Source organism: Phyllobates terribilis, unplaced genomic scaffold, assembly GCF_046119375.1.
Source record: "Phyllobates terribilis strain yellow unplaced genomic scaffold, ASM4611937v1 Scaffold_11__3_contigs__length_659146591, whole genome shotgun sequence".
Taxonomy (NCBI): Eukaryota; Metazoa; Chordata; class Amphibia; order Anura; family Dendrobatidae; genus Phyllobates; species Phyllobates terribilis.
The window spans coordinates 93,254,238-93,273,723 of record NW_027362771.1 but is presented as its reverse complement, the minus strand read 5'-3'; the positions used below and the strand labels follow the sequence as shown (position 1 = coordinate 93,273,723).

General features: G+C 46.1%; 1 protein-coding gene across 1 annotated transcript in view; it reads left to right on the top strand.

Annotated features, from left to right (window-relative positions):
- The window catches only part of PDE6A (phosphodiesterase 6A), a 213,713-nt gene that overhangs the window by 154,742 nt on the left and 39,485 nt on the right, over window positions 1–19,486 (top strand). Inside the window, exons 11-12 of the mRNA XM_073650655.1 lie at window positions 17,627–17,692; window positions 18,674–18,820. Of these exons, the coding sequence (XP_073506756.1) occupies window positions 17,627–17,692; window positions 18,674–18,820 (213 nt within the window). The remainder of the gene's footprint in view (window positions 1–17,626; window positions 17,693–18,673; window positions 18,821–19,486) is intronic.

Here is a 19,486-nt window from a genome sequence, read left to right as displayed (position 1 = left end):
ACACAAAGGGGGTCCTGTGAAGTGCTCCAAAGTTATCTGGGAGTTGTCTGAGCCCCTCACCTGGTGAGCACAGTACGACGTGGGCAGCCGTTACCTGCAGACGTGGTCTGGATAATAAGAACTGTGAGTAAAGGCCCTGGACTGCATCACTGACTCCGTGTCGTTACTGCTGCTGCCCTGCACCATCACCCCCATCCTCCGCATACACTGCCCTGAGGCTATACTCCTCCCGTGGGGAGTTATGCTACGCTCTGCTGCACCCACAACACCAGCCTCAGCGGTCTGCCCTGTAGCGGCGGTTCACTCTGACCGCAATCCACGGGTGGCGTAGTCGGACATTTAAACATCAAAACCACATAAATAGTTCCGCCACTGGTTTGACCGCCCTGAGCCACGGAACCGGGTCGCCGCCACGAAGACTACAACCACCAGCATCCACCAAAAAGGGTCCGGCTCCGGGTGTCCCAAGGCCCAGGGGGTGCGTCAGAACATTTTCATCACCTTTCACAATCACCAATGGGACAAGGTAGGGATGTCCTCTGTCCCCTCTCTTATACATCCTAGTGACGGAGCACCTGCTCTCATCAATTCGCCATAACCCCAATATTAGGTGGATTGAGGTGGGAGGCACCGAGTACAAGTGCTCTCTATTTGCTGATGATGTCCTAGTATATATCACTCAATCACATATATCCATCCCTGCTGTTATGGCTGAAATAGATCACTTTGTTACATGGTAAAATTTTAAAATCAATGCAGCGAAGTCTGAGGCCCTCGATGTCTCCCTCCCCAAATCCATATAGGATTCCATCCAGTCCAACTTTCCCTTACCCTGTGAGGGCCAGGCAATCAAATACTTAGGAATTCCTATTCATAGAGACCTCTCCCATCTATGTTATCTTAATTTTGGGCCCTTTATTGAACAATTCCATACAGACCACGGTTGGCAAGTTAGAACTGTAATATTCACTACGTGAACCACTGGTGTTTTGTGGAAAAGCACATGTACACTGCGTTCCAAATTATTATGCAAAAAGTGTTTAGGAGTGATAAGGGAAGAATTTGTTTGTTTGTCAGTTAAACTCATTGATGGTGATGTGTGTCAGGGCTCTTTATATCACTGTAAGCAATTGCAGACACCTGTGCTAATTAGTTTGGCAGGTGTGTCCAATGAAAGGCAAGACTACTTAAGAAGGCTCTCTCACATTATTAAGCAGCCTACATTTTCTGCCAAAATGGGAAAGAAAAAGGATGTGTCAGCTGCTGAGAAGCAACAAATTGTGGAGTGTTTAGGTCAAGGCATGACTACAATCAACATTGTGCGATGATCAGGATGAAGTGTCTTGGCAATCAAGAAGTATGTAGCTGATTCACAGTACACACGTGTGCGTGCTGATAAGGGCAAATTGAGGACTCTTTCCTACAGGCAATTACGTCAGGTTAAAAGAGCAGCGGCAAGAAAGCCTTGTCATAGCAGCAGACAAGTTTTTGAAGCTGCTGGTGCCTCCAACGTCCCCCGAACAACAAGATGCAGGGTCCTTCAGAGGTTTGCAGCTGTGCATACGCCATCCTGTCGACCTCCTCTATCCACTTCACACAAGCAGAAACGGCTCCAGTGGGCCAAACATTACATGAAGACTGATTTCAAAACTGTTTTGTTCACGGATGAGTGCCGTGCAGCGCTCGATGGTCCAGATGGATGGAGTGGAGGATGGCTGGTTGATGGACACCCCACGCAAACACGGCTACAGCGCCAACAAGGAGGAGGTGGAGTAATGTTTTGGGCTGGAATCATGGGGAGAGAGATTGTCGGCCCCTTTAGGATCCCTGAAGGCGCTAAAGATGAACTCCATAATGTATGTGGATTTTCTCAAACAGCACTTCCTGCCATGGTTCAAGAAGAAGAACCGTGTATTTCACAGCAAGATCATTTTTCTGCATGATAATGCACCATCTCATGCTGCACATAAAACATCTGCATCTCTGGCTGATATGGGCATAAAAGGGGACAAACTTATGGTGTGACCCCCATGCTCCCCTGACCTCTACCCCATTCAGAACCTTTGGAGCATCATTAAAAGGAGTGTCTATGATGGCGGGAGGCAGTTCACATCTAAGCAACAGCTCTGGGAGGGTATTCTGTCCTCATGCAAAACAATTGAAGCAGAAACCATCCAAAACCTGACAAATTCAATGGACGAGAGAGTTCAGAAGCTCCTTTCGAACAAGGGGTCCTATGTGAAAATGTAACATCACCTACAATAAAGTTTTGAGTTGAAAACTGTTTGATTTCAGTTTCTAACAACCTGCTAATGCTTATAATTTCAAAAATGACCATTTTTTTGGTCTTTATTAAAATGAAAAGGTTGATCGAAAAGTTTGGGGGATCTAAGAGTGTGGCAACCCAGTAGTCATGATTACTTAGAATTCTGACAATATGAGGGTTATGCTGCAGGTAGTGCAGCAAGAAGGCACTTATGTGTCTTGCGCATCTCGGAGCCCCAAAATTATTTTCCGGGCTTGATGCAGCTAAAAATTATTTTTAATTTTAAATCTGGTGGAGCTTATTATAGATGGCCTAATAGGATCAGTGCTGCACATTGCTACAAAGCCCAAATTATTTTCCAGTCAAGATACAGATAAACATGATTAGTAATTTGAAAGCTTAAAACGGTTGGTAGGGTGATTTTAACCAATCATCAAGCTTTTACTCTCCCCAGGATGACACAGGGGTAGAAAAGTCGTTTCGGATCCATGATATGTTCATCTTTATGAACGGGAGTCTGTCTACATTATCAGTGGAGAGCCGCGTGCGCTTATCTGTCAGCACACCACCAGCAGCGCTGAACACACGTTCAGACAGAACGCTGGCTGCGGGGCATGACAAGATCTCCAAGGCGTAAGTGGCTAGCTCCGGCCATTTATCCAGATTGGAAACCCAAAAAGAGCAAGGGTCCAGTGACACAGTCGTGGCTTCAATGTTTACTTGGAGATACTCCTGTACCATCGTCTCTAGGCGTTGACTATGTGTCAGACTTCTTGTCTCCTGTGGCCTTGCAAAGAATGGGCTAAAAAAGTGGTGAAATGATTCCGCAAAATTGATGTTACCAGCAGATACTGTGGTTCTGTTACGGTTTGAGTGCTGAACACTTGACGGTCCCACGGTTGGCAAGTTGGAACTGTGAGATTCACTACGTGCACCACTGGTATTTTGTGGAAAAGCACATGTAAGATTCTGCAACAGTCTCTGCTGATACTCCTGCATGCGTGCATCCCTTTCTATGGCAGGAATAATTTCTGCAAATTTACTTTTGTACCGGGGATCTAACAGTGTGGCAACCCAGTAGTCAGGATTATTTCTAATTCTCACAATTCGAGCGTCATGTTGCAGGTAGTGCAGCAAGAAGGCACTCATGTGTGTTGCGCATCCAGGAGCACCAAGTCCCTGTTGTGTTGGTGGCGAGGTAACAATCATGCTTCCTTCCTCTGTCCTCTCCCCCCAACCTCGCACAACAGAAATGTGATCAAGGTCTCCCTCATCTGATGAGTCTTCCATCAGTTCATCCTCCACTTCTTCCTGGGCTCCTGCACCTTCCTCACTAGTTTGGCTGCTACCATGCGCCCTGGTAAAACCATCTCCCCCACCCTCACATGCCTGCCGCCTTGGTGCTGCCGACCGTCTGGACCTTGCAGATGTTAGCCCTTCCGCATACAACTCCTCCTCCTCCTCTTGTGCCACCACCTGACTCCGAATTCTGTTTAACATGTGCTCCAGCATGTAAATCACAGGAATAGTCATGCTGATAATGGCATCGTCAGCACTAAACATCTTCGTCGCCATTTCAAAACTGTGCAGAAGGGTGCATAGGTCCCTGATCTGAGACCACTCCTCCAGCGTGATTTGCCCCACCTCTGGATCTCGTTGGCCCAGGCTATACGTCAGAACGTATTGCACCAGGGCTTGTCGGTGCTGCCACAGTCGCTGCAACATGTGCAGAGTTGAATTCCACCGGGTAGGCACATCGCATTTTAGCCGGTGAAGTGGCAGGCCCAACGACTTCTGTAGAGATGTAAGTTGCTGAGCTGCGGGATGCGAACGGCGGAAGTGAGCACACAGCGACCGTGCCCTCTGCAGAAGGCCATCTAGTCTGGGATAGTGGGCTAAAAATTGCTGGACAACCAGGTTCAACACGTGAGCCATACAAGGCACGTGTGTGACATTGCCCCGGCGAAGGGCCGCACCCAGGTTTGCAGCATTGTCGCACACGGCCTTCCCTGGTTTCAGGTCCAGTGGAGACAACCATTCATGAAATTGGTTCTCCAGAGCTGACCACAACTCCTCAGCTGTGTGACTCACATTTCCCAGACATTTCAAAGTAAAAACCGCCTGATGACGTTGAGCCCTACTGCCAGCATAGTAAGGAGGTGTGCAGGATCCCTTCTGCGCAGTTAGAAAGCTTGTGGCATGACCAGACAGGCTTTGGGTGCAGGTGGAAGACCGAGAGGAGGTTGAGGAGGCAGAAGCAGTGGAGGAACTTTGACATAAAGAGGATTAACGCACAACTCGTGGGGACGGCAAGACTTGGACAGCAGCCCCTTGTCCTGCTGTCACCATAGTTACCCAGTGCCCAGTCAGCGACATGTAACGCCCCTGTCCATGCCTACTCGTCCAAGTGTCTGTGGTGAAATGCACCCTGTCACACACAGAGTTTCTCAAAGAAGCGGTGATGTTGTGTGCGACATGCTGGTGGAGCGCAGGCACACCTTTCTTTGAGAAGTAGTGCCGACTGGGCATCTGGTACTGGGGCACTGCGACGGACATAAGGTCTCGAAAATCCTCTGTGTCCACCAGGCGGCAAGGCAGCATTTCTGTAGCCAAGAGCTTGCAGATGGTGAAATTCAACCTCTTAGCTTTCTCATGGCTAGGAGGAAATGGTCTTTTACTTGTCCACATCTGAGGGACCGAGGGCTGGCTATTGTGCTTAGACGGGGTTGATGAGGGTGTCCCCGGCAAACTGCCGGTCTGTGAGGAAGATGCAGGCGGACATGTTAGGTTGCCTTGATCCAAAGGTGGTGCTATCGATGTCGGACAGCGCTCAACACCAGCTGGTGTTACCACCTCCAAAGAAAATGATGACCTGCCAATCACGCTGGCTGTTGCGGGTAAAGAGGTGGCAGGTCTGCGCCCCAAAACAGGTGTGACTGCTGTCCCCCCAGTCACATAGGATGAAGAGGCCGCGGATGCACAAGATATGGCAGACGGTGGTTGGCCCGGCCGGCTAGGCCGCATTGTAGCACACTGAGCTTCCCACTGCAACTTATGCTTCATGTCCATGTGCCGGTTCATGCATGAAGTACTCAAACTATGTATTTTTTGGCCTCTACTTAGCTTTTGCTGACAAATGTTACAGATAACACGAGTTGGGTCATCTTTATCGATCTGAAAAAATGCCCAGGCTATGCAAGGCTTAGCACCCATGCGACCTGAAGAGCCACCACGACTTGTGGTGAGAGGCAGAGTTGTGTTTGAGGATGCAGTTGTTGACGTGCTTCCAGTACTACGTCTCTGTCCAGGAAGGCGCAACCTGACCTCGTCGTCACTAGCATCTTCCTCCACCTCCTCTGCTGACCTCATCTCTTGGCTGACTGTGGGTTGACAGTAAGTGGGATCTCCAACCTCATCATCATCACCCTGTGTGTTATCACACCCGTCGTCCTCAGAGCCAACCTGTTCCTGCCCTGACAAAAAACTAAAGTTGTCGCTCCAATCAGGTATTTGAGTCTTATCATCGTCTTCCTCATTGTCTCCACCAACAGGAGTTACAGTTTGGGAATGAGGGTCTACATTATGGTCAGAACCTTCTGCGTCTGGTCCTGGATCCGACTCATAAAGATTCTGGGCATCAGTGCAGATCATTTCCTCGTCTGGATTCACAGAAGCGCTGGAGTCGACCTCTGATTCCCAGGCTATAGTATGAGTAAACAGCTCTGCAGACTCAACCATCTGTTCTACCTCATACTCAGACGGGCAGCTGGAGATTTGGGAGCTGTGAGGAAGCAAGTGCGATTTGGGTGATGTGACACCCCAGGGGTCTGGTTGCCACAGTGATAGAGATATTATGTCTGAGAGCAGGTGGGAGGTCCTTTGGTCAGGGATCCTGTGCATGCCACACCTCCTGCCCAGTCTTGGGAGGGGAAGAACTTCCCCTGTATAAACCTGGGGCTGAGGCAGGGTTAGTTAGTCAAGGAGAGTAGAGACAGAGAAGCAGCATAGGAAGAAACAGCAGAAGCAATACTACTACGAGTCAGGGGCTGGCAGCTGCAGAGCTCGCCCTGACTGAGAAGCTTTCTTACCGGACCCGGCGTCCGAGGCTGTGGGGACTAACTCTTACCCAGCAGCAGAAGCCGACCGGCAGGGGATTTCAGGTCCTCAGGCCCAGAAACCCGAAGGCACGGTCACACGCGTGGGACCAGCACCGCCATCGTGGAGCGGAAGCCATTAGAAGGCCCCGAGTCACCGGCCATACGGGTGAGCACCACACGGTACACTCAGGGACGTGGGCTACTTATATCCGCTTCTAGCAAGGTAGCCAGAAGAGTACAGTCAGTTTGGGAGGCCTACAACTCCGCCTGGCCAGGGGAGATCCCATCTGCTCAAGGACTGACCAGGCCCCGTTCACTAGCAAGTACTCCGGGAGGGTCTATCGTTGTTACCAGTAAAGACCCTGAATTACACCGCACCGTCTCTGAGTGGTTCCTGCTACCCCCATCATCCACATCTGCTGCCCTGAGGCCATACCCCTCCCGTTGGGGGTTATACCATCTACGCTGCACCATCCATCCACCGGCCTCAGCGGACTGTCCTGCAGTGGCAGCTCCATAGCTGCATTCAACGGGTGGCGTAGTCGTCCTGCATCTACCGCTGTTAGATCGCCGCTCAGTTTGACTCCCTGGGCACGGACCGGGTCACCGCCACGGGACTACAACCCTCAAGAGATCCGGCTCCGGGTAAGCTCCCGCGTGCGCAACGCAGCGCGACACAGGCCCAGGGGCGCGTCAGGTGACACCTTTGAGGACTGGAGTATTTGTGATGTTGAAGTTGATGTGGAGGAGAGCCCACTTAAAGGAGCACTTGATATCCGTTGAAGCACCTGCTGTTTTTGTGCCTCATCTGGAATTTGTAGCGATTGGCGTGGCCGTAAGAAAGGGATCTTATCACATTGTCCGCTAAAAGAAGTAGACATTTTAGTTTGGCTGGAAGATGGTCTTTCTTCTGCAGATGTTACTGTTGCTTTAACACCTACCCCACGGACACAACCTTTTTTCCCCTTCCCAACACGCCTATTCCCCTTTCCACCAGCAGCAGGCCTTTTTCCACTCATTTTGGTGGTTAACTAATTCACAACTCTGGAGTTGTTTGCACAAAAAAACAATGGATGGTAACCGAGCAGAGCTGAGTGGCCAAACTGTGGTATTAGGCCAAAACTATTGGCTGGGTTAGATGCAGAAAAAAATTATATTCAGTTTGCAACCTGATGGAGGTCAGTATAGATGGACTAATACAACAAGTCCCACACACAGCTAGAAGCCCAATATTTTTTCAGAGGTAGATGCAGAAAAAAATATATTCAGTTTGCAACCTGATGGAGGTCAGTATAGATGGACTAATACAACAAGTCCCACACACAGCTAGAAGCCCAAATATTTTTTCAGAGGTACTGTAGATGCAGATAAAAATTATTTTGAATTTGCAACCTGATGGAGGTCAGTATAGATGGACTAATAGAGAAAGTCCGACACACTGCTAGAAGGCCAAATATTTTTTCAGAGCTAGATGCAGAAAAAAATTATATTCAGTTGGCAACCTGATGGAGGTCAGTATAGATGGACTAATAGAATGATGCTATGCCCAAAAGATTTTACTTCACTAGGTGCAGTAAAAAAATTGGTATTCTATACACAGGTGGTATATCTTGCAACACAGATAGGCTACTCCACTGACTAACACACTCTGCAATAGGCCAAAAAGGATTAGCTTTGCTAGATTCAGCCAAATGCTGTGAAAAAAACTTGCACAGCACTGGCACAGACCCGCCTGGCAAAAACTGATAGGAACTGATGTAACCTAGTCCTGAAAAGGACTCCAATTACAATTAGTCTTTACTCCCACAACCTATCTATTTAAGAGCACAGACCTGCCTGATAAAAGTCGTAGGAAATGCTGTAACCTAGTCCTTAAAAGGACTGCAATCACAACTATTCCCTACTCCCAAGCTATCTGTAGATTTGTGCGAAAATTGGCTTGAAATTAACAAGGTATAGCGCACACAGCAACAGCGGTGCCGTCTAACACGCAGCTGCAGCAGTGAGAAAATGGTGGCGACGGGGAAAATGGCTTGGTCTTATAGGGCAAGGACATGTGACATACACTGCCAATGACACATGCCCTTGCTTGTGTGAAAAAAAGCACTTCGCTCCGTGTGTGCGCTGCTGATAGGCTGACAGATTGCACCTCCCCACTGTAAATGCGGGAAAGAGAAAAAAAAATGGAGATCTTCATTGTTCCTGCAGAGATCCATCCCCTGCCCCTCCCCCCACCCCGCTGTACACTCAAACTGCGTATTAACATTAATTTTCATCATTACTGAGAAAAAATCCAGTTATGATTTTGGTGCACGAACAGTTATCGAACATAACCTCGAACAGCCGAATTTTTCTCAAATTGTTCGTGTTCGCCGAACGGCTCGAACACCGCCCAAAACAGCTCAAATTTGAGATTGGCGAACAGTTCGAGTAGAACAACGCTCATCTCTAGTCTTCAGTGCACCCATGGTGTGGCCAGGGGCTCGGTGCACCGTCCCACCCCTTCAATTATCATCCTCCACACTTTCCCTCACCTTGATTGACAGCACACACTTGGATGCTGGCTGAATTTAATACTTGGTCTTTCATGTCCGCCCTGATACTGCACGAGGCAAGGACACACGCACAGTGTCAGTGCGAGTGTGCTCTCATCTCGCTCTCCTGTCTGTAGCCACCGCCCTCTGCTGTGTGACCCTATCTGCTGCAAATAGCCACTGCAGACAGGAGAGAGGGATGAAGGCACACCCACATTGACACTGTGTGTGCACAGGCTTACGCAATCACACCTCTACTCTATCAACAGTGGTCACTTGCAGTATATAGAATCATATATTAGCAGACGGTCACTTTAGACAGGAGAGAGGGATGAGAGCGTGCCCAAACTGACACTGTGCATGTATGCTCAACCTCTGCAATGTCAGTGTGGACTTGCAGGGGTGAGGATTCAATCCAGGCAGTGCTCAAAGCGAGTGCTGTCAATCAATATAAGGGCAGTTTAAAGGTTGCTAATTGAGGGAGCAGAATGGTGCACTGAATCCTTAGCTACACCAAGAGTACACCCAGGACAGGTAGTGAAATCTACAACAGAGGTGTATCTAGGTTTTCTGGCACCCGGGGCAAGAATTCAGTTTGGCGCCCCCCCCCCCCTAACACATATGCGGTTTGCACACTTAGTCACCTGCTGACAAGCTGCTCTCCCTAACTCTCTCAATGTTCAGTAAAAATCAGAGAAGAAAGAAGAGAAGCTCGTTGTCACGTGACCATAAGTATGAAAATTGCATATGAGTAAAGTGGCCATGTGATGACTGCTGGAACCTGCAAGCAGAGCTGAATCCTGACAGTGAGAATATTACACGCTGTTAGGATTGGCATGCTATAGAGCTTCATTTTATAATTAAAGGGCTCGAAAAGGTTTGAGTTGAAAGTCTGCAGTCACTATATGTGACTGCAGGCTTCTGAATTCTCACAGCGCAAGCACTACACTCTTTTAGGATTCTCTGGTGCCGGCGATTTGTATACTTCTGGCCACATTCCGACTAGACTTGTCCAGCCCCGCTCAATTCATTTTCATTGAGTGAGGCCAAGCATGTATAGTCGGCACGTGACCACATGTATGCAAATCGCCGGCACCAGAGAATCCTGACACCATGCAGCGCACAATGTGAGAATTCAGAAATCTGCAGTCACATAGAATGACTGCAGACTCATCACAAACCTGGACAACCCCTTTAATGCTCCTAATATAAATAAAAATATGAGAATTAGTCAGTATCACAAATAACATTTACATCCAGGTACCTGATAGATGATGTTGTCTCTGGAGTCGTTCTCTTTCTTTTCTTCTTCATCTTGTCCAGATGCCATGATGACTTTTCACATCCACAGCTCGTCTCTGCAGACTTCCATCTTCTCCGGTCTTCTGCAGCACATCCCAACACGATGCCCTTAAAGATAGCAGTGTCATTATAATGCTCCTAAGTAAAAATATCTGCCCTACGCTGAGCCCCTGAATAAATAATTGCCCCTCATTATATTCCCCGCACAAAATATGACCCCACACTGTCCCTCTTATGGCCCCCTCCTCACACTGCCCTCTCAAACTGTGCCCTCCCTTATAGGGCTCAGTCTCTATACTGTGCCCCCTTACCTCACTCCTTCTCCTTGGCTTACTATCCCTTTCTGGCTGTGCCCTTACACTGTTACCCCATGCTACCCCCCCTCCACAATACTCAGTCTCTGTTCTGTGCCCACTAGCAGTTTTCTCCCCCCATACTGTCTCCTTGCACTATTTCCCTCAATAGTCTCCTCACATGTTTCCCCTTCCCTCCTCATACATTTACCCTCTCACTTTCCATACTGCCTCCTCACACATCCTCCGACTCCCCATACTGTGTCTGCACCCATCACCCTCGCTCCCCATACTGTGTCTGCACCCATACATGCCCCCCATCTCACCCCTTGCTCCTCATATTGTGTCTTCAAATTTCTCCCACTCCCCATATTGTGTCCCTTCCTTGCTCGCCAAACTTTTGTCCTCAAATCATCCTCCCTTTACAGTAAATCTCCCCCACACACTCTGTAAATAGCCTCCACACGCTGTAAATAGCCCCCACATACTGTAAATAGCTCCCTCACACTGTAAATAGCCCAACCCTCTATAAATAGCCCCCACCCCCTGTGAATAGCCCCCACACTCTGTAAATAGCCCCGATATTCTGTAAATCTCCCTCAGACTCTGTAAATAGCTCGCACACACTGTAATTAGCTCCTACACACTGTAAATAGCCCCCGTCCATTGTGAGTAGCTCCTATACGCTGTAAATAGCCACCACCCTCTGTAAATAGCCCCCATATTCTATAAATCTCCCTCACACTCAGTAAATGGCCCCCATACTCTATAAATAGCTCGCACACACTGTAAATCTCCCCACCCTCTGTTAATAGTTCCACCCTCTGGAAATAGCCCCACATTCTGTAAATAGCCCTCACTCTCTGTAAATAGCTCCCACCCTCTGTAAACAGCCCCCACACACTGTAATTCTCCCCACCCTCTCTTAATAGCCCCCATACTCTGTAAATCTCCCTCACTCTCTGTAAATAGCTCCCACCCTCTGTAAACAGCCCCCACACACTGTAATTCTCCCCACCCTCTGTTAATAGCCCCCATACTCTGGAAAGAGCCCCCATACTCTGTAAATCTCCCTACTCTCTGTTAATAGCCCACTCTCTGTAAATAGCCCCCACATTCCACCCTCTGTAAATAGCCCCCATAATCTGTAAATAGCCCCCACACACTGTAAATAGCCCCCATATTCTGGAAAGAGCCCCCATACTCTGGAAAAAGCCCCTACTCTCTGTACAGATCCCTCAGCCTCTATAAGTAGTCCCACACTGTAAATCTCCCCCATCCTCTTCAGCTCCACTAACGTGGAGCACTTACCACCTCTGGGCGCTGGCAAGTTATGTCAGCAGCGTGATCACACCTGATCATGCTGCTACCACTGCTCTGACCCGGCGGTCAGGGCTTCAATTGTACTCGAGTCTTTCAGACATGAGTACTGTTGAACATTGAGAGCTGGCGCTCTGCAGCTTCTGTGAGCTGGCTGTCATCAAATTTCTCCCGCTCCCCATATTGTGTCCCTTCCTTGCTCCCCAAACTTTTGTCCTCAAATCATCCCCCTCTTTACAGTAAATCTCCCTCCACACTCTGTAAATAGCCCCCACATGCTGTAAATAACCCCCACATACTGTAAATAGCTCCCTCATACTGTAAATAGCCCCCATACTCTGTAAATAGCCCCCATACACTGTAAATAGCCCCCACACACTGTAAATAGCCGAACCCTCTGTAAATAGCCCCCACCCTCTGTGAATAGCCCCAATATTCTGTAAATCTCCCTCACACTCTGTAAATAGCACTCACACACTGTAAATAGTCCCCACACACTGTAAATAGCCCCCACACACTGTGAATAGCCCCCACCCTCTGTGAATAGCCCATACATCTGTAAATAGCCCCACCCTCTGTAAATAGCCCCAATATTCTATAAATTTCCCTCACACTCTGTAAATAGCCCCCCACACTGTAAATCACCCCACCCTCTGTAAGTAGCCCCCACCCTCTGTAAATAGCCCCACACACACTGTAAATCTCCCCACTCTCACCCCACCCTCTGGAAAGAGCCCCCACCCTCTGGAAAGAGCCCCCATACTCTGGAAAGAGCCCCCATACTCTGTAAATCTCCCTACCCTCTGTTAATAGCCCCACCCTCTGTAAATAGCCCCCACATTCTGTAAATAGCCCCCATATTCTGCAAATCTCCCCCACCCTCTGTAAATAGCCCCCACCCTCTGTAAATAGCCCACACACACACTGTAAATCTCCCAACACTCACCCCACCCTCTAGAAAGAGCCCCCTTACTCTGGAAAGAGCCCCCATACTCTGTAAATCTCCCTAACCTCTGTTAATAGCCCCACCCTCTGTAAATAGCCCCCACATTCTGTAAATAGCCCCCATATTCTGCAAATCTCCCACACCCTCTGTAAATAGCCCCCATAATCTGTAAATACCACTCACACACTGTAAATAGCCCCCATACTCTGGAAAGAGCCCCCATACTCTGGAAAGAGCCCCTACTCTCTGTACAGATCCCTCACCCTCTGTAAGTAGTCCCACACTGTAAATCTCCCCCATCCTCTTCACCTCCACTAACGTGGAGGCTTACCCAGCCTTTTAAAATTGATGGCTTATACTGCAATATCTCAAATAATTGCTGAATAAATACAGTGCAGGAAAATTCAAACCAGCCTACAAGCTGATGTACTGTAAACTAACGCTGTTGCCTGTTTAAAAAGCTGATCTGAGGGTGCGGAGATAGTCAAACACCCACTAAACTAATATTGGTGGCTTATCCAAAGGATAAGCCTTGAATGATTGAAAGGCTGGATTACCCCTTTAAAACCCCCATAGAAGTCAATGAAGAGAGTTATTCATGCACTCCCACCTCTCCACTGACTACTGTCATGAGGCAGGTGTTAAAGGACCCCTGTTCTGAAGAAAGGGTCATGTCTTACAGTTGAGTCTTACTTCCAGTGGCATACCATGAACAACAGCAGACCATCAGTATGCCCAGCATTTTGATTTCAACAGCATCTTCATCATCAGGATGCAGATGTAATGTAGTGGAATACAGTTGTGGAACATGGAATATTCAGCTCCCTGCTCTACCATTTAATCTATGAGTCTGAATGTCAGCACAGCAGGCATCACTAGATTGCACCTTCTGCATGGAGCCTCATGCCACAGTCAGAGCAGAGCAGCACATTCGAGGAACGTAGCAAGGTGAATAGTTTATTTTAATTTTTGTCAGTCAGTATTTGTGGATGTAACCTGTGTGGGAATCATACTATGTTGGGTTCATAATATGTGTGTAGAACTGTGCAAGTATAATACTCTATGGGGGGCCCCTGGGGGCATCATACTGTGATGGAACTGTGAGGACCATTATACTTTGTAGGGGGCTGTCATGGCTATCATAATGTGTGAGGTGGGCTGGCTGTGGGGCTGTAATACTGTTTGATAGACTGAAGGGGCCATTATGCTGTGTGGGAGAATGTAGGGGACATCATTCTGTAGGGGATATCATTCTATGTGGGGGGACTGTGGGGGCAATCAGACTCTTGAGGGTTCTAGAGGCATTATACTGTGCGGCAGGGCTGGGGGCCATCATAATGTGTGGGGAGCTCTGGTACCCAACATACTGTGTGGGGGACTGTTGGGAAAGATATTGTGGGGGGCCATCATACTGCGATGATGATGACCTATGAGGGCCATCATACTGTATGTGGTGGGCTGTGGGGTCATTATACTGTGTGGTGGGGCATCATACTTTGTAGGAAGGATGTGAGGGCAATTATGCTCTGATGGTGGCTGTATGGCAATCATACTGTGGGGTCTAGTGAGGCGATCATATTCTGTTGAAAGCTGTGGGGACTATCATAGTGTGTTGAGGTAGGGACTGTGGGGCATCATACTGTGCGGAGAGATGTGGGGGCATAATAATGTGTGGCAGGGCTATGGAGATATACTGTGTTGGGGTCTGTGGGGCTAAAATTCTGTGTGGTGATTTTTTGGGGATTATACTGTGTAGGGGTTGTGGGGCATCATAATGTTGAGGGTGAATGGGAACATCATACTGTGGGGGTGCCACTGTGGTTGCATAATACTGCTGAGAAGTCACTGTGGGGGCCTCATAATGTATGAGGGGGAACTGTGGGGACATCATACTGTTTTGGAAGCTGTGGAGGCATTATACTGTATTGGGGCAAGGTGAAGACAACATACTGAGTTAGAGGCACTGTGGCAGTATAACAGCCCTCTTAAATGGTGTACAGACATCAAGTGGCAGACATATCCCAACATCCACTGTCTAGAGGAGACTGTGAGAAGCAGGCGATTATGGTTGATTTGCTGTAAGAAGTCACTACTAAGAACAGCAAACAAAAAGTGACTTGTTTGGGCCAAGCAACACAAGACCTGGACTTTAGAGCAGTGGAAATCTGTTCTGTGGTCTGATGAGTTTGGTACCAACCACTATGTCTTTCTGAGCCACAGAAAGGACTAACGGATGGTTATTATTTGTGCAGTGCTTTGCTAGTGACACTGTTGGTGATCCAAATTCAATGTACACATACCCAGCATAGCTGCCACAACATTCTTCAACAATACATTGTCCGATCTGGTTTGGACTTATTTGGTACTATCACATCTCCATGCTATGTAAAAGCAATGTGACCAAGTAGAAGAGGAATGGATTGCTGCGTCAGATGGTATTAACTCCATAATCACCTACAGTAAGCCTAATTGAGATGGTTTTGGATGATTTACACTGCAGAGTAAAGGTGACTAACTGATGAAGCTGCTTCAGAGAATGGCCAAGCTGTGTTAAGTTATCATCAGAACAAAAATAGGCACTTTGAGAAATCTAAAGTATTTTCACACACAGTATTTTCTGCACCTGGTGTCGATTTGAAGCTTTAATGAAGATGTGATTTAAATTACAAGAAATTTTAAACCCCAAGTGCTAGACAACCATTTGTTCTTTCACATAAATATATTCCATACACATCAGCATGTACCAGCTGTGAATATACTGTACAACTAGGTATATACTAGCAGTTAATATACATTTTATATATATACAGTAGTGTTCAAAATAATAGCAGTCCAATATGACTAACCAGATTAATCACTGATTTTGGCATAAATTATATTACCACATGTCAAACAATTTACCAGTTGGTGCAGTAGATTCTAAGTAAACCAACAGACTCAGCATTCATGATCTGCATGTTTTTGAGTCTGTGTATTTCAATAATTAATTGAAAGGGGGATGTGTTCAAAATAATAGTAATGTGGAGCTCAATTAGTGAGGTCAATCATTCTGTGACGAAACAGGTGTGAATCAGGTGGCCCTTATTTAAGGGTGAAGCCAGCACGTGTTGTACATGCATTTCTCCTTGAAAGCCTGAGAAACATTGGTCGTTCGAGACATTGTTCAGAAGAACAGTGTACTTTGATTAAAAAGTTGATTGGAGAGGATAAAACTAATAAAGAAGTGCAGACAATGATAGGCTGTTCAGCTAAAATGATGTCCAATGCTTCAAAATGGAAAGCAAAACTAGAGAGACGTGGAAGAAAACCGAAGACTACCATTCAAATGGATCAAAGAATAGCCAGAATGGCATAGACTCAGCCAATGATCAGCTCCAGGATGATCAAAGATAGTCTCAGGTTACCTGTGAGTACTGTGACAGTTAGAAGATGCCTATGTGAAGCTAATCTCTTAGCAAGAACTCCCCGCAAAGTCCCACTGTTAAAAAAAACATGTACTGAAGCGGATACAATTTGCCAAAGAACACATCAACTGGCCTAAAGAGAAATGCAGAAACATTTGTGGACTGATGAAAGTAAAAAATTTTGGGTTCAAGGGCCGCAGACAGATGGTCAGACAACCCCCAAACTCTGCATTCAAGCCACAGTACACTCTGAAGACAATAAAACATGGTGGTGCAAGAATCATGATATTGGCATGTTTCTCTTACTATGGTGCCGGACCTATTTACCGCATACCAGGGATCATGGACCAGTTTGCATATATTAAAATACTTGAATAGGTCATGTTGCTTTAAGCTGAAGATCATATGCCCTTGAAATGTGTGTTTCAACAAGACAATGACCCTTAACACACCAGTAAACAAGCAAAATCTTGATTCCAGTCCAACAAAATTGAGGTTATGAACTGGCCCGCCCAATCCCTGGACGTTAGTCTGATAGAACACTTGTGCAGTGACATCAAAAATGCAGTTTATGTGGCAAAGCCAACAAATGCCAAAAATTGTGGGATGTAGTCAAAGCATCCTGGGCTAGAATAACAGTTGACAGGTGCCAGAAGTTGGTTGACTCTATGAAAAATAGATGTGAAGCAGTTCTAAAAAAAAACCTGTGGGTATACAACTAAATATTAGGCTGGTGATTCACAGGAATGAAAAATCCTCAAATAAAAGAGTACATATTGTGATTTTGTAAAGACAAATGCAGACTCTGCTATTTTTTAGAACAGCCCAATGTTCATTTTGTGTTATTTTCTGTAAAGTAGTTAAAAACTAATATACATTTCTATTCATGTTTTGAATTAGAAAACAGTGTGCAATGTTCCCAATTCATGGAAATTAAAACTAGTTTAAAGATTTTGTGCTTAACTCATGTTTTTGAACACACTGCTATTATTTTGAATACTACTGTATGCATACACCACTGGCGGCTGTACCATATGCAATTATACTGCATACATAACTATGTATTATGCATTAATACATAAACAGAGACGTACACTTATATACATACACACAGGAAAAGTTTACAGACAAAACAGCAGGGGTTCACAGCTGCTGCTTTATGAGGTAAGACATTTTCCTGCCTGTTTTCATCACAGGAGCAAGTGTTTCTACTGCCTCATCAGCCGTTTAAGCTCATCATAAATGAAGTCAGTGAGGTATGGGTTCTAGCAAGCCCTGAGCTTACATGTCACTGACTTGATTTATGATGAGCTGACAGGACTGATCATGCAGCAGAAACACTTACTCCTGTGATAAAACAGGGAAGGAAATGTGTTATCTCACCGAACCAAACAGATGCAAGCCCATGTTAGAATATTGATATAGGCTTGTCTATTTGTTAATGATGTGTTTTTATATATACAGAAAACCAATGAATTGTTAGATCGGCCACCAGATGAATGTGAAGAAGAGGAACTGTATGAAATATTGGTAAATCAGAAATATTTTTTTCCCTAACTTCACATAATCAGTAGAAAAACATCAACATCATCATTATGAAGAAATATACAATTTAGCTTGTTCTAATGTATCATGTAGTTGATGATGAATATTGTTATGGCAATAGCACTATAGCTCTCATTATAACCAGTTTTACGTAGCATGCTAGGTAAAACTCTTAAAAATATTCTTGGCTTATTTATCTGAAGAAGTTCAAAGTATAATGGACTCCATCTATATAAATTGAATTTTCTAAAAAGGCTTATGAAAATACACGGACATAAATTGATCTGCATAGAACTATGTGTTCCATGGCCTTTTGCAATGAAACAAGAGGAGACTGACTGAACTTTCCTTCATTAAATAAAAAGGTACAGACTAGTTCTTATTAGGCACAGAATCAAAGTGTACCTCGACTATTTTAATTGATCGAATTGGAGAGGGCATTTTGCATGATTTCCATAAGTAGATTGCTTTGAGCATGTTTCTCTATTCTTTGCTTTTATCCATGTCTCCAGATCAAGAGCACACAAGCTTTTCTGGTCGAAGGAGCCTCACTGTTAAATTGTACTCCTCCCAAGGACCACAGGAAAACTTAAAGGGGTTGCACACTACTAGGAAAATTCCTTCTCGATCTAAATGTTTGCCCTGGTGGAAATAAAAACACCTATACTCACCTCCGTTGCCGGCGCCGTTCCACCAGTTTCGGCATTTGCATTCCCGGGGCTCACATGAAATTGTTATGACAAGTGAGCCCTGTGCCCAGTCAACATTGGTGTCACTGCATCACTGTGCCAAGTGAGCGGCCAGCTGCTGCCCTGACTTTCTCTTGATTACGTAATGATTACGTACTGTTTCCTAAGCCAATCAATTCACTGCTAAACCCCTGAATAATTGACTTACAAACCGACAATGCCTTTCAACCTACTTAACTATTTTCACTAACTAGTGTAATTGTTTCTATTCTTCCAGCAAGAAGAACTGCCTGATCCAGAGGAAGCAGCAATTTATGAGTTCCACTTCAGTGATCTGCCTCAAACAGAGCTATTCCTAGTCAAATGTGCAATTCAGATGTACTATGAGTTAGAAGTGGTTGACAAATTCCATATACCTCAAGAGGTAAGTTGTTTGTTAGAATTGTAACCCGGTGGACCATAAATAACAGGATACATTGCCCTTTCATCCTGCTGGGCAGCATTAGCGCCACCCAGCCATCTGTAAGAGCGTTTTAAAATACATCAATAAATAAAAAGTCTTGCTGGCTGACCAATCGCAAGGAAGTCAGTGGCCAATGACATCCAAGTTTGGTGATTTAAATCCCCATGTGACACTTGTATTTTGCCATTGCATTGTATACCGATGCACTTATATTGGGTTGAACCTTTTATTCTTACCCAGCTTTCTTCCTTATTTACTCTACTGTTTAACCGCTGAGTGTCCTTCGGGATGTGCCCCCTGGACTGTCTGTTTACTCATCTCTAATGTCTCTGTTTGTTCCTCTGGACTAGAGTTGAGCCACCCCCGTAGTGTTCGAGTTCAGTTCGGTTCGTTGAACACCCGTATGTTCGCCGAACTGTTCGTCGAACTGTTCGTCGAACACCTTCGAACACCGTTAAAACCAATGGCAGGCAAACAAAAACACATAGGAACACATAGAAAACACTTCAAAGGTGTCCAAAAGCTGACAAACTGCTCAGAAGACACAACTACCACATGGAAAAGTGACAAGTACATATAGTCATGCGAAAAGAAAAGAGGTGGAGGAGTAAAAGGAGGGGGAGACAC